This window comes from Bombina bombina, chromosome 4, assembly GCF_027579735.1.
Source record: "Bombina bombina isolate aBomBom1 chromosome 4, aBomBom1.pri, whole genome shotgun sequence".
Classification (NCBI taxonomy): Eukaryota; Metazoa; Chordata; class Amphibia; order Anura; family Bombinatoridae; genus Bombina; species Bombina bombina.
The window spans coordinates 248,618,658-248,632,245 of record NC_069502.1 but is presented as its reverse complement, the minus strand read 5'-3'; the positions used below and the strand labels follow the sequence as shown (position 1 = coordinate 248,632,245).

The 13,588-nt window shown below is 40.7% G+C and overlaps 1 protein-coding gene across 2 annotated transcripts in view; it reads right to left on the bottom strand.

The window, feature by feature from the left end:
• DUSP28 (dual specificity phosphatase 28) overlaps window positions 1-13,179 on the bottom strand; it is a 63,918-nt gene extending 50,739 nt beyond the window's left edge. For both annotated transcript variants that reach the window (XM_053709867.1, XM_053709866.1), the window contains exon 1: window positions 12,704-13,179. In XM_053709867.1, coding sequence (XP_053565842.1) covers window positions 12,704-13,048 — 345 coding nt within the window. In that variant the 5' untranslated portion in view covers window positions 13,049-13,179. The remainder of the gene's footprint in view (window positions 1-12,703) is intronic.
• Between the last annotated feature and the right edge of the window lie 409 nt (window positions 13,180-13,588).

Genomic DNA, 13,588 nt, shown 5'->3' with positions numbered 1-13,588 from the left:
CTACTCTAACCCACCCAAACCCCCCTTAAATAAACCTAACACTAACCCCCTGAAGATCTCCCTACCTTGAGCCGTCTTCACTCATCCGAGCCGAATATTTCATCCAAGCGGAGCAAGAAGATGTCCTCCATCCGGTAGAAGTCTTCATCCAAGCGGGGCAAGAAGAGGTCCTCCATCCGGTAGAATTCTTCATCCAAGCGGGGTCTTCTATCTTCATCCATCCGGAGCGGAGCCATCTTCCAGCCAGCCGATGCGGAGCCATCCTCTTCAACCGACGGACTAACGACGAATGACGGTTCCTTTAAGGGACGTCATCCAAGATGGCGTCCCTCGAATTCCAATTGGCTGATAGGATTCTATCAGCCAATCGGAATTAAGGTAAGAAAAATCTGATTGGCTGATTCAATCAGCCAATCAGATTGAAGTTCAATCCGAGTGGCTGATCCAATCAGCCAATCGGATTGACCTTGCATTCTATTGGCTGATCGGAACAGCTAAATGCAGAGAAAGTCCCAGGTTCAAGGCAGGCAGCATGTTTCCAAACAATGACAAGGTCAGCAGCAGGAAGTCCAGCAACAAACAGGAAGCAGGAACAAAACATACCATAATGCAAAAGCAAAGGTTGAAGGCATAGGTTGCTCTATATGAAGTTAGAGAGGAGCTCCCTGATTGGTTAGCATCCAGAGAGGGTGGAGCTGAGAGACACTCTTACTGCTGATAATATTTCTGCATAAACCCCAGCATGTAAACATTCTCCAGTGGTGCAGACAGAGTAAACTAGTTTCTGAACCTGGATACCCAGGTTCAATACCAGGCAGGGCCCAACCAGGGGGTCACCAGCAACATGCAGTTTGCATTTTAGTACGAGCAGAGCTTATAGGATCTTGACACTAGCCAATGTTCTACAATTCTTAATATATCACTTTATACAGAAGATCTCCTTCTTCACATATCAAATCGTTCTATAAATATACCTACATTTTTTAGAAATTATGAGTCAATTCAGAAATGTCTCTGGTTACAAAATCAACACTGATAAATCCGAGTTGACCTGGTAACACAAAACAAATAATTCCCTGCTGCACGATACTAATTTAAAAATAACATTGGGGACCTTTAAATATTTAAGAATTCAAATACATATCAACTTGCACCAATTATATCACTTGAATATTAATAAAGCCATTATTAGCATTCAGAGTTTGATGCGTGGCTTGAATAATCTTCCTCTCTCCCTATCAGGTAGAATACAACTCCTCAAAATGACTGCTTCCCCTCCTGTTGACAAAAAAAGACAAACACTTTATCAGCTTTGTTTGGCACATTCATCTGGCGACAGAAGAAACATAAGATTAGCAATGTTGATTGAATCAGGGAGGTCCAAGACTCCCAGTCCTTCAGTGGTATAACTTGGCATCCCTAGCTAAATTGGTTATAGGCTGGCTTACAAGATCAGACTATTTTTATCCATTAATAGAGTGAGAATTATTGTCTCCCATCCTCCCTGCTTACTTGCCCAACTCTACATTATCATCTCTTCCAACACATATCAAACAGAATATTTTTTCAGGGATCCCTTGAGAGCCTGGCCAAAGTATGCAGAATATGGAACGCAGAATTTAAAATCAGCAAATACCTACCCATTCAAGGAAACCCTAACTTCCTACCTGGGTTCACTACAAGGGCCTTTCAATACTGGGAACTTCAGGGGCTAACCTCAGTGGCACAGTTATTAAACCCTGTTTCCCTTCAAAATCTCCCCTTCACTGATATTCAAGAGCAATACACTTTACCTAAAACTCAGAAATGTACTTACTTTCAGTGCTGTCACTAATACAATTGCTCCTGTCTTCTGGCTTTATAACACCTAACTTATCTAACATAGACAAGCTTTGTATTTTAGCCAAGCAAGGATCCCACTCAAATAAGCATGTGTTTAGGATGATAGTGACGCATACTGAACAGCACTCTTTACAAAACATCCTGACCAAATGGCAGGGGTTTTCGGGATCTACCCATTACACCATAGGAAATAACGTGTAGCTTTGTCAGTGTTAAAGAGGCAACCGTATCCACATACTTGAGGGAAACCGATACAAAATTCCTACACCACACATATATAACACCCAAGCTGCTATCCAAATGAGTTCCAGAAGCATAAGATATTTTTAATAAATGCTCGACGAGTCGACCCCATCCCCAGATCTAATACACTTGTTGTGGGATTGGCCCAGGTTAAAAAGGTTTTGGGGTAAACTAACTGGCTTTAAAAAGTACTTAAAGTCAAGACAGTTTTGTCAATGAAATACATCTTCTATTTACAAGATGGTTAACGCAAATCTAACCATCATAGGTTCTTAAATATGTTTATGTTAATGGCCAGGAAAATTATTTTGCAATACTGGGCTAAAAATAAGGACTCACCATTTAAGAAACAAATGAAAGCCTTACATAATCAGATGTTGGTAGAACAGGAAGGCATCCAAGGTAATCTGGACTCTAGAATTAAAGCATTTATTCACAAATGGGGACCCTTCCTCTTACATATCCCAACGTTCTATATTTATACTTAACGAAAACGTACATGGTAGATGGTGCCTATCTGCTCCTTAACAATAGGCACAATCTACCATAGTGAGGGCGACCCCGACTTTGGCAGGAGGATGGGAATCTGCGGGCATGTCCACTCGTCAATACCTCATTTCTCTTCAGGTAAAGGCAATCTCTATCAATAATTCATTTATGTATTTCCTTTACTAGAATCATAGTAGCCTTGTTTGTATTTGTATTATTATTGAGTTTTTTGTGCTCTATCCTGTTAGATAAGGAGCGATATTCTCTGGGGTTTGGTTATGCTCTACTTTTGTTTTATTGATTAAGTTGAGCAATTTTTCCTTTTTTTGGGGTTCAAAAAAGGAAAAATTGTATTGTCTAACATTGCTAAAGGGGACTAGTTTCACATAATTCTGTACTATTGTATATTGTGATATCTTAAATGTAGTTGATAACTCTATTTTAATTGTAGCCTATTCAGGCATTTGTGATGGTACGTGGGCATCCTAAATAAATAAAGAAATTGAAAAAACAAGCACAATAAAGCTGCATTATTCATTGCAAATTCTTCTCAGATATGAAGGTGCGTTGTTATGTAGCTTACAATTTGGGTTTATTGTTCCTTTAATTATTACTGAAAAATTATGCACCAGATCTAGTGCAAACTAGTCAATGGCCTAGAGTTAATAAATCCCATAACTTGCCAACAAAAAAAAAATCACTTTAAGTTGCAACTGAAACACTGCAGAACTCATAAAGATTAGTACTTGCCCTGAGTCACATTTGCAAGTTGTGACTCACTCCACATTATAATTAATCTTGCACCTCTCAGCACATTAAATGTGTTCCTCTGAGAAGGATAATGAGATTACAAAAACACATTTAAAACCTTAAAGGGACAGTATACTCTAGAATTGTTTTGTTTCAAAAGATAGATAATCTCTTTATTACCCATTTCCCAGTTTTGCATAGCCAATAATTATATATATTAATATATTTTTTACCTCTGTGATTAACTTGTATCTAAGCCTATGCAGACTGCTCCCTTATTTCAGTTCTTTTGACAGACTTGCATTTTAGCCAATCAGTGCCCTCTCATAAGTAACTCCATGGGCGTGAGCACAAGGTTATCTATATGGCACACATGAACTAACACCCTCTAGCTATGAAAAACTGTCAAATGCATTCAGATAAGAGGCGGCCTTCAAGGTCTTAGAAATTAGCATATAAGCTTATCTAGGTTTAGCTTTTAACTAAGAATACCAAGAGAACAAAGCTAATTTGATGATAAAAGTAAATTGGAAATTTGTTTAAAATGACATGCCCTATCAGAATCATGAAAGTTTAATTTTGACTACTGTTTAAAGAAGAAACTAATTTAAAAAGCTCTCTATATAAAATTGTTTACTGTAGATTATGAGCAAAAGAAAACTTGAAAACAGTTAAAGAGAAATAAAAACAGCACAACCTCCTCAGCTTTGAAATAGTGAGACACAATAATTCACAAGGGCATTGAACTATTTATGAATTCTGCATGCTAGGCATAAATGTGGGTTAAAAGAATGAAAAATCAAAAAACATTTTGCAAGCAGACCTCCCAACTGTCCCTGATTCTGTGCTCTGTCTCACTGACTCTGAGACAGCCATATGCCCCTATTTGCAGAATTATCCTTAGCCCCACCCAGACACACCCACCAACTGACAATACACACACATAATCCCACCCCTTACCAGCATGGCTCCTCCCACAAAATGGTGAACTGCCCCATTAACCTCCTGAGTCCCTTATATTAAGCCCCAAATGTTGGGAGGTATGTGCAACTGTGTTTCTTAAAGGAACATGAAACCAAAAAAATTTATTTCATGATTTAGATAGAAAATACACTTTTAAACAACTTTCCAATTTACTTCTATTATTTAATTTGCTTCATTCTCTTGTTATCCTTTGCTGAAAGGTTTATCTAGATAAGCTCAGGAGCAGCGAAGAACCTAGGTTCTAGCTGCTGATTGGTGGCTGCATATATATACCGATTGTTACTGGCTCACCCATGTGTTCAGTTAGAAACCAGTAATGCATTGCTGCTCCTTCAACAAATGATACCAAGAGAATGAAATAAATTAGATAATAGAAATAAATTAGAAAGTTGTTTAGAATTGTATTCTCTATCTGAATCATGAAAGAAAATTATTTTGGGGTTTCATGTCCCTTTAAGCATTGCCGTTGACTTTTCCCATATTGCTAGTGATTTGAGTTTGATGTGCGAGATTTCATGTTTTGGGTACCTCACATAACTATAGATGTTAAAGGCAGGAATGCCAACAACACTGTGGAAAATATAGGTGAATCAATGCTCAACAAATTTCAACACATCAGCTTGCATTTACAATGGGACTACTTGGCAACCTCATACGTGTCTATAAATCTAGACAATTTACTTTAAAGGTACATAATACTCTTATGCTAAATCACTTGAAAGTGATGCAGCATAACTGTAAAAATCTGACAGGAAAATATCACCTGAGCATCTCTAATAGGGATGGGCGAATGTGTAAATTTCAAATTCGAATGTTAGAACGAATGTTAATACCGAAATTCAAATTACAAATCCGAATGTTGATACGAACAAATATTCTTAAAAATTTAATAATCGAATGCTATTTACAGTTTTCGAATGTCACTTTCGAATTCAAATCTTTATAATTAGATCGAATGTTCACATTCGAAATTTTTAATTTAACATTCTATTTAACAAATACTATTCAGAAGTTCAATAGTTCATGTGGTAGGGAATCTAGTAAATTGATACATAATAGATACAAATATATCAATTTGAATGTTTCTATTTCGATGGAATATTGCATAATTTTAATATTACATTAAAAGAAAGCATTAGAAATACTATTACAAATATATAAATTCGAATTTTTCAAAACTAATATTTTCAAATGTAATCGTAAAATTCAAAACAGAACATTCGAAAATTGAATGTTAGAATGTTATGTAAACATTCGAAATTCAATTAGAACGAACAAACGTGTTAAAATTAGTTTCATATTTTGAATGTTGCAAAACATTCGCCCATCCCTAATCTCTATGTAAAAAAGAAAGATATTTTACCTCAAAATTTATTTAGCTCACCAGCTGCTGTTCAGCTGCAAGTTGAAAAAGAAAACAACATAGCCAATCAGCAGTGCTCAGGTCATGCTTTGCTTTGCTTTGCTGGGATCTCATGATATATCACTGAAATCTTGTGAGATTTCATAGTAAACTTCCTTAAACTGAAAAGGAAAATAACATGACTGTGTGTCAGGGTGCCAGGAATCAGACTGAGACGAGAAGTGCAAAAATAATCACACCTTTATTAATAGCAAAAAATAATAAAAAGAAAAAGCAAATAGTCAGACGAGCCGATTCAGGAGCTAAAGCGAGTAGTCAGACGAGCTGGAATCAGGAACAAGGAGAACAGCAGAGTCAGGAACAAGCCAGGGATCAGGAACCAGGAGGGACGTCAGACAACCAGGTAATACACAGGAGCTCTCACAAACAGGTCTGAGACAACGCAAGGGCAAAGCATACTGAACAGAGGCCCTTTAAATAATAAGTGATGACATCACAATTCTGAGACTGCATCCTGTCTCAGACTGATGATGTACCATAAAAGGAAGTGCAGGAAATGAGCAGCATCACACAGTATTCACCAGAGTCAGCAAGAGAGGTGAGTAAAATGGCTGCCAGCAGCACATGGCAAACAAAGAAGGGAAAAAACCCTGACAGTACCATCCCCTCAACAACCCTTCCCCTGCAGGAGGACAAAAGGCTTATTGGGGAAACAGGCATGGAAGGCACGGAGGAGAGTGGGAGCATGAACATCAGAGGAGGTAACCCATGAACTCTCCAGTGAACCAACTACTGTACGCGGTCCCTAGACATATGAGAGTCAATAATGCTGCTGACCTCATACTCCTCATGGTTGTCAACAAAGCTAGGAAGGGGACGAGGCAACACAGTGGTAAACCGATTATAAACCAATGGTTTCATGAGGGAGACATGAAAAACATTGGAGATGCGCATTGCAGGAGGAAGGTCAAGAGCGTAGGCCACAGGATTGAACAGTTGAAGTATTTGAAAAGGACCAACATAAAGGGGAGCCAGTTTATTGGAAGGCACACAAAGGTTCAAGTTGTGGGAGGACAGCCAAACTCTCTCACTAACCTGGTAGGAAGGTGCGGGCAGACGCCTACGATCGGCCTGGAACTTTGATGAAGGCAATCCTGAATCTGCACCCACGTGGAACGGAGTTGCCGGAGATGCTCCTCCAAAGCCGGAATACCCTGAGACATGAATGAATCGGACAACAAGGATGGTTGAAACCCATAATTCGCCATGAACGGGGATAATTTGGAGTAAGCATTAATAGCACTATTACGAGCAATCTCTGCCCAAGGTAACAGTTCAGACCAATTATTGTGGTGATCTGAGACATAGCAATGGAAGAAATGTTCCAGAGCTTGATTAGACCATTCCGCAGACCCATTAAATTGAGGGTGATATGCCGAGGAGAAGGAAAGCTGGATCCCCATTTGAGCACAAAAGTAACGCCAAAATCTGGAGACAAACTGGCTACCCCGGTCCGACACTATCTCCTTGGGTATCCCATGTAAATGGAAGACCTCCCGGGCAAAAATAGAAGCAAGCTCCTGAGCGGTAGGCAACTTCTTCAAGGGAATGCAATGTGACATTTTAGAAAAACGGTCAACCACCATAAGGATAACAGTATTGCCATTGGAAACAGGGAGCTCGACAATGAAGTCCATGGAAAGATGTGTCCAAGGACGCTCACCATTAGCAATAGGTTGAAGAAGACCCACAGGAAGACGTTGAGGAGTCTTATTCTGTGCACAAACTGAGCAGGAGGCAACATATGCAGCAACATCAGAACAAAGACTTGGCCACCAGAATTGTCAAGTGACAGACCAAATCATTTGCCTGGGTGACCTGTGGCTTTAGGATAGTGGTAAGTGTGCAAAAGTTTAGTTCGAAGATTCGCAGGAACAAAACACTTACCACTAGGTTTCTCAGGAGGTGCATTGGTTTGTGCAGCCAGGATCTCCTCCCCCAAGGGAGAAGTCGAATTAGTATGTATGGTAGCCAAAATATGGTCAGGAGGCATAACTGAGTAGGTACAGACTCCTCCTTGGACAGAGGTGAAAATTGTCGAGAGAGGGCATCAGCCCTAACATTCTTACTACCAGGCAGGTAAGAGACCACATAATTAAACCGAGATAAAAATAGCGCCCATCTGGCCTGTCGGGGCGACAAACGTTTTGCTTCAGATAGATAAGTTAAATTCTTGTGGTCAGTAAGAATGAGCACTGGCAAGCTAGTACCCTCGAGAAGATGCCTCCATTTCTTGAGTGCCAAAATTATGGTCAGTAATTCCCTGTCACCAATTTCATAATTGCACTCCGCTGGAGACAATTTCTTAGAGAAGAAACCACACGGATGCAAGGAACCATCAGGCGTGAGACGCTGAGACAAGAGGGCACCTACTCCAGTCTCAGACGCATCGACCTCAAGAATGAAAGAGGGTTAGGATGAGCCAGAACTGGAGCGGCAGCAATGGCAGTCTTAAGACTATCAAAGGCCTTAATGGAAGTAGATGACCAATGGAGTGGATCATTCTCTTTACGGGTCATGTCTGGAATAGGTTTGACCAGTTTTTAATAAACTTTCTATAGTAATTGGCGGACCCCAAAAAACGTTGAATAGACCAAAGACCAACTGGGCGAGGCCACTGCAGAACTGCAGATAACTTGTCAGGATCCATGGAGAACCCTGCAACGGAGATAACATAACCTAGGAAGGGTACTTGAGTCTGATGGAACTCACATTTCTCAAGTTTACAAAACAAGGCATTCTCACGTAGTCTCTGAAGAACCTGTGTAACATCAGAACGATGAGCCTCAAGTGTGGGTGAGTGTATGAGGATGTCATCTAAGTACACCACAATACACTGTTGCAACATATCTCGTAGGACATCATTAATAAATTCCTGGAAAACAGCAGGAGCATTACATAGGCCAAAGGACATTACAAGTTACTCATAATGCCCGCTCCTGGTGTTAAATGCTGTTTTCCATTCGTGGCCCTCCTTGATCCTAACGAGATTGTACGCTCCTCTTAAATCAAGTTTAGTAAAGACCGTAGCTCCCTTGAGGCGGTCAAAGAGTTAGGTAATGAGTGGAATAGGGTAAGCATTCTTAATGGTAAGACGATTAAGACCCCAATAATTGATGCATGGTCTTAACTCGCCACCCTTTTTCTTCACAAAGAAGAAACCAGCCCCAGCAGGAGAGCAGGATTTGCGGATGATCCCCCGCGACAGAGCATCGGCAACATACTCCACCATAGCACAATTCTTTGCAACAGACAGAGGGTAAGCCCGGCCTGAGGAGGAATTGCTCCGGGTTACAGGTCTATGGCACAATTGTAAGACCGGTGAGGAGGCAACGTACTGGCACGGACCTTGTCAAAAACGTCTAGGAACTCTCGGTACTCCTCTGGCAATTTAGATACTGAAGAAGTGCACAAGACTTTAACTGGTTTCCTAAGACAAGTGGAAATACATTGCGGAGACCAAGATAAAATTTTGAACCTGCGCCAGTAGAGACTGGGATTGTGCTTTTGGAGCCAGTGATAACACAGAACACCTGGAACTGGAGGGTTTCAAAATGGAGAGCCCCAACAGCCATGGATAACACAGCAGTTTCGTGAGTAATGAGTGCTGGCTGAAGGGGCCTGCCATCAATGGCCTCAATAGCAAGCGGAATGGACCAAGGCAAAACAGGAATGGAGTGCTTTGATACAAAAGCACTGTCAATGAAATTGCCAGCAGCACTGGAGTCAACAAGAGCCTGGGTGACTATGGAGGAGTCCACCCAGGAAAGGACAACCGTAACCAAAGGTTTCTCCTTTAGCGGTTCCGGGGACAAGGATAAACCACCCAAGGTCTGCCCCCTGACAGGACCTTAAGTTTGAGCGTTACCCGGCCGTGTAGGACAAGACTTCAAAAGGTGGCCCTGTAACCCACAATAGAGGCAGAGCCCTTCCCTCCTCCTAAAGGCCCTCTCCACCGTGGAGAGACACGTGAATCCCAACTGCATCGGCTCAGCAGTACCTGGTGACTCTGGACCAGGAGGCATGGGAGGAGAGGGAGGCATGGTTGGGAACGAACACGTAGGAGACAACGGAACAGGAGGCTTCCGCAAGCGCTCCTTGAAAGAGGGCCTCTCACTTAGTCTGATGTCAATTAGGATAAAAAAAGACACCAATGTCTCGAGATCTTCTGGTAAATCTCTGGCAGCAACTTCTTCTTTAATCGCATCAGAGAGCCCATGAAAGAAGGCGGCGACAAAGGCTTCATTGTTCCAACCTACCTCTGCGGCAAGCGTACAGAACTCAATGGCAAACTGAGCAACAGATCTTGTACTTTGCTGAATGGACATGAGTTGTTTAGCAGCAGACGAGGAGCGAGCCAGAACATCAAATACCCTTCGAAAAGAGGCCACAAATGCAGGGTAATTTGAAATCACAGGTTTATTAGTCTCCCACAATGGAGTAGCCCAGGCAAGAGCTGTGTCAGAGAGTAACGAGATGAAAAATCCCACCTTAGCTCTGTCAGAGGGAAACGCCTGAGGTAACATATCAAAGTAAATGCCCACCTGTTTCAAAAACCCTCTGCACTGATTAGGATCGCCTCCATATCGCTGAGGTAGAGGTGCAGAACCAGACATGCTCCTGGTAGGACTAGGTGCAGCAGCAGAAACAGGAGCAGCCATAACTTGCGGGACACTTTGGTCCAAATGTGCAGTGTGAGTCAGCAGGGTTTGCAGGGCTAGTGCAAATTGATCCAAGCGGTGATCATGTTCATCCATCCTGGAAATTATGGCAGGTAAAGGTGGATTATTAGCACCATCAGGATTCATGTCCCTTGTGTAATGTCAGGGTGCCAGGAATCAGACTGAGACGAGAAGTACAAAAATAATCACACCTTTATTAATAGCAAAAAATAATAAAAAGTCCACAAAACAAATAACAAGCCAGGAATCAAAACCAGAGCTGGTAGTCAGACGAGCCGAGTCAGGAGCCAAAGCGAATAGTCAGACGAGCCGAGTCAGGAGCCAAAGCGAGTAGTCAGACGAGCTGGAATCAGGAACAAGGAGAACAGCAGAGTCAGGAACAAGGCAGGGATCAGGAATCAGGAGGGACGTCAGACAACCAGGTAATACACAGGAGCTCTCACAAACAGGTCTGAGACAACAGAAGGGCAAAGCATACTGAACAGAGGCCCTTTAAAAAATAAGTGATGACATCACAATTCTGAGACTGCATCCTGTCTCACACTGATGATGTACACCAGTCTGGCCATAAAGGGAAGTGCAGGAAATGAGCAGCATCACACAGTATGCACCAGAGTCAGCAAGAGAGGTGAGTAAAATGGCTGCCAGCAGCACATGGCAAACAAAAAAGGGAAAAAACCCTGACACTGTGCCTGCAGATGTGAGATGCACACTTTATTCCAAGTCCTAAAACTAACATCCTGATTGGCTGCTTAATGTCTCTTTGCACTGGAGTATGAATACTTAGGACATTTTAGGGTAAAATATATTCCTTTTTTACATAGAAATGCTCAGGTGATATTTTCTAGTCAGCTTTTTAAAACTATGCTGCATCACTTTCAAGTGCTTCAACATTATAGTATCATGTCCCTTTAATGCTTTACTAAGTATTATATAGACTTCATTTTTAAAAATATGATTATTAGAAATAAAGATTCCAAAAATATTTAATCCTATATAGGTACAAAATCAACTTCCCCATAAACTATGGGATGGTAGTATACCAGTTTCCAGCCCTCTGATTTCGTGGCCAACAGCTATAACACTAAGAAAGAGGAAGCCTTTAAGTGACAAGATTAAAAGATTTTGCTAACGCATTTCAGGCCCAAAATGGGCTTTGTTAGAGTGGTGCAAGACAAACTAAGATGCCCCATTCCTTGACAAATAAACTAATAAATGATGAGAACATTTATTGGATACGTTAAAGGGACATTCAATTTTTTTTACATATGAATAGCTTAAAGGGACAGTCTACATCAGAATTTTTGTTGTTTAAATAGATAGATAATCCCTTTATTACCCATTCCCCAGTTTTGCATAACCAACACAGTTATAATAATATACTTTTTTACCTCTGTGATTACCTTGTATCTAAACCTCTGCAAACTGCCCCCTTATTTCAGATCTTTTGAGACTTGCACTTTAGCCAATCAGTGCTCACCCCTAGATAATTTCACGTGCGTGAGCTCAATGTTATCCATATGAAACACATGAACTAACGCACTTTAGTGGTGAAAAACTGTCAAAATGCATTCAGATTAGAGGCGGCCTTCAAGGTCTAAGAAATTAGCATATGAACCTCCTAGGTTTAACTTTCAACTAAGAATACCAAGAGAACAAAGCAAAATTGTTGATAAAAGTAAATTGGAAAGTTGTTTAAAATGACCTGCCCTATTTGAATCATGAAAGTTTATTTTGGACTTGACTGTCCCTTTAAATCAGCAATTGAGAACTGCAAACCATCCGCATACAAAGTCTTAAAAGAAGTGATTTTGTTAAAATGATTTACAAAGTTTTACAAATCAAGAACTGCTCATTGGAAAATCCTTCTGGAATTTACGCTTGTTAGGGACACTAACACAAGTAAATGAGCTTGTGCCCTGATCTAGGCATTTACTGTGTAGAATGTTGCAGGGTCATGGAAATATCCACATAGTGAAGAAAGACTGAGGTACCAGCCTCTCTTGGGTCAATGAGACAAGCTCAATTTCAGTTGTGTTTTTTTTCTTTTTTACATTTTTTTAACTGCACAATCAGGCAGAATAAATAATGAATGTATGATGTAATTTGCATTGTTAGTTTATTTGTCTTAGTTAAATACTTATATGGAGGATCACATTTTGAATTGTATGTCCATTTAAACAATGACTTGCAATCTAATGTAAAAGTTGTAGCAGACTAGCATGGAATTGGGGGAATTTACATTCAAATATACAATACACATTATAAATGAGCCGTAAATCTAAAATACCTGGAAAGCTTCTCTGAGCTGCAGATTTTTGTATTTCATCAAATAAGCGATACAGATTGTGGCAGAGCGGCTCCGTCCATGCTTGCAGTAAACAAGACATTTCCCCCCACTGGCCATGGTGCTCGCTATGAGATCTGCACATTGGTCAAAATAATCAGACAGATTTTGCAGTGGGTGATCAAACACAGGAATTCTCAGAGCGTGGAGATCAATGTCTGGGAAGGGCTGCCGCCTGGAAATGTTAATACAACAGGTTATTCCTTCCAGTATAAGGAGATCTCTCTTGCAAGCAGCCCTAGCGTTGCTAATGAACAAGCTATCTGTTACTTTAAAAAGCTCTGACATATTAAGTGTCTTCCAATAATCTTTTTCCAGTAGAAAAATAAACTTATGGAGAGAGATCTAATTACAAAAATCAGCTTTGTGCTTGTAAAACAGCATATCCCTATGATTCCCTATCATGTAAGAACTGGAAGTCCCTGCTCTGAGGGATACCGTTTGGAGCTATTTTTATATTCTGGACATATGAGAATATACAGAAATGTCTACTGTGGGGAAGGCACTTACTTCAAAGACACAAAATAGCAACAGGGTGTGATAATGGTGAATAGGCAGGGATAAGTGGTCATCTTATTATCCGCTGATTATGGATTTAGAGCATATTTGCATGTAGTTTAAAGGGACACTCAGGTGAAAATTAAACGTTCATGATTCAGACATAGGGGCATATTTATCAAACTCTGTATGGAGCTTGATGCCACTTTTTTCCGGCGAGCCTTCAGACCGCTGATCTATAACTTGTCAGCCTACTCTAAGGTGGTGGACAGAAATCAACCCGATCAAATCTGATCTGGTTGATAGACACCCCCTGCTAGCGGCTGATTG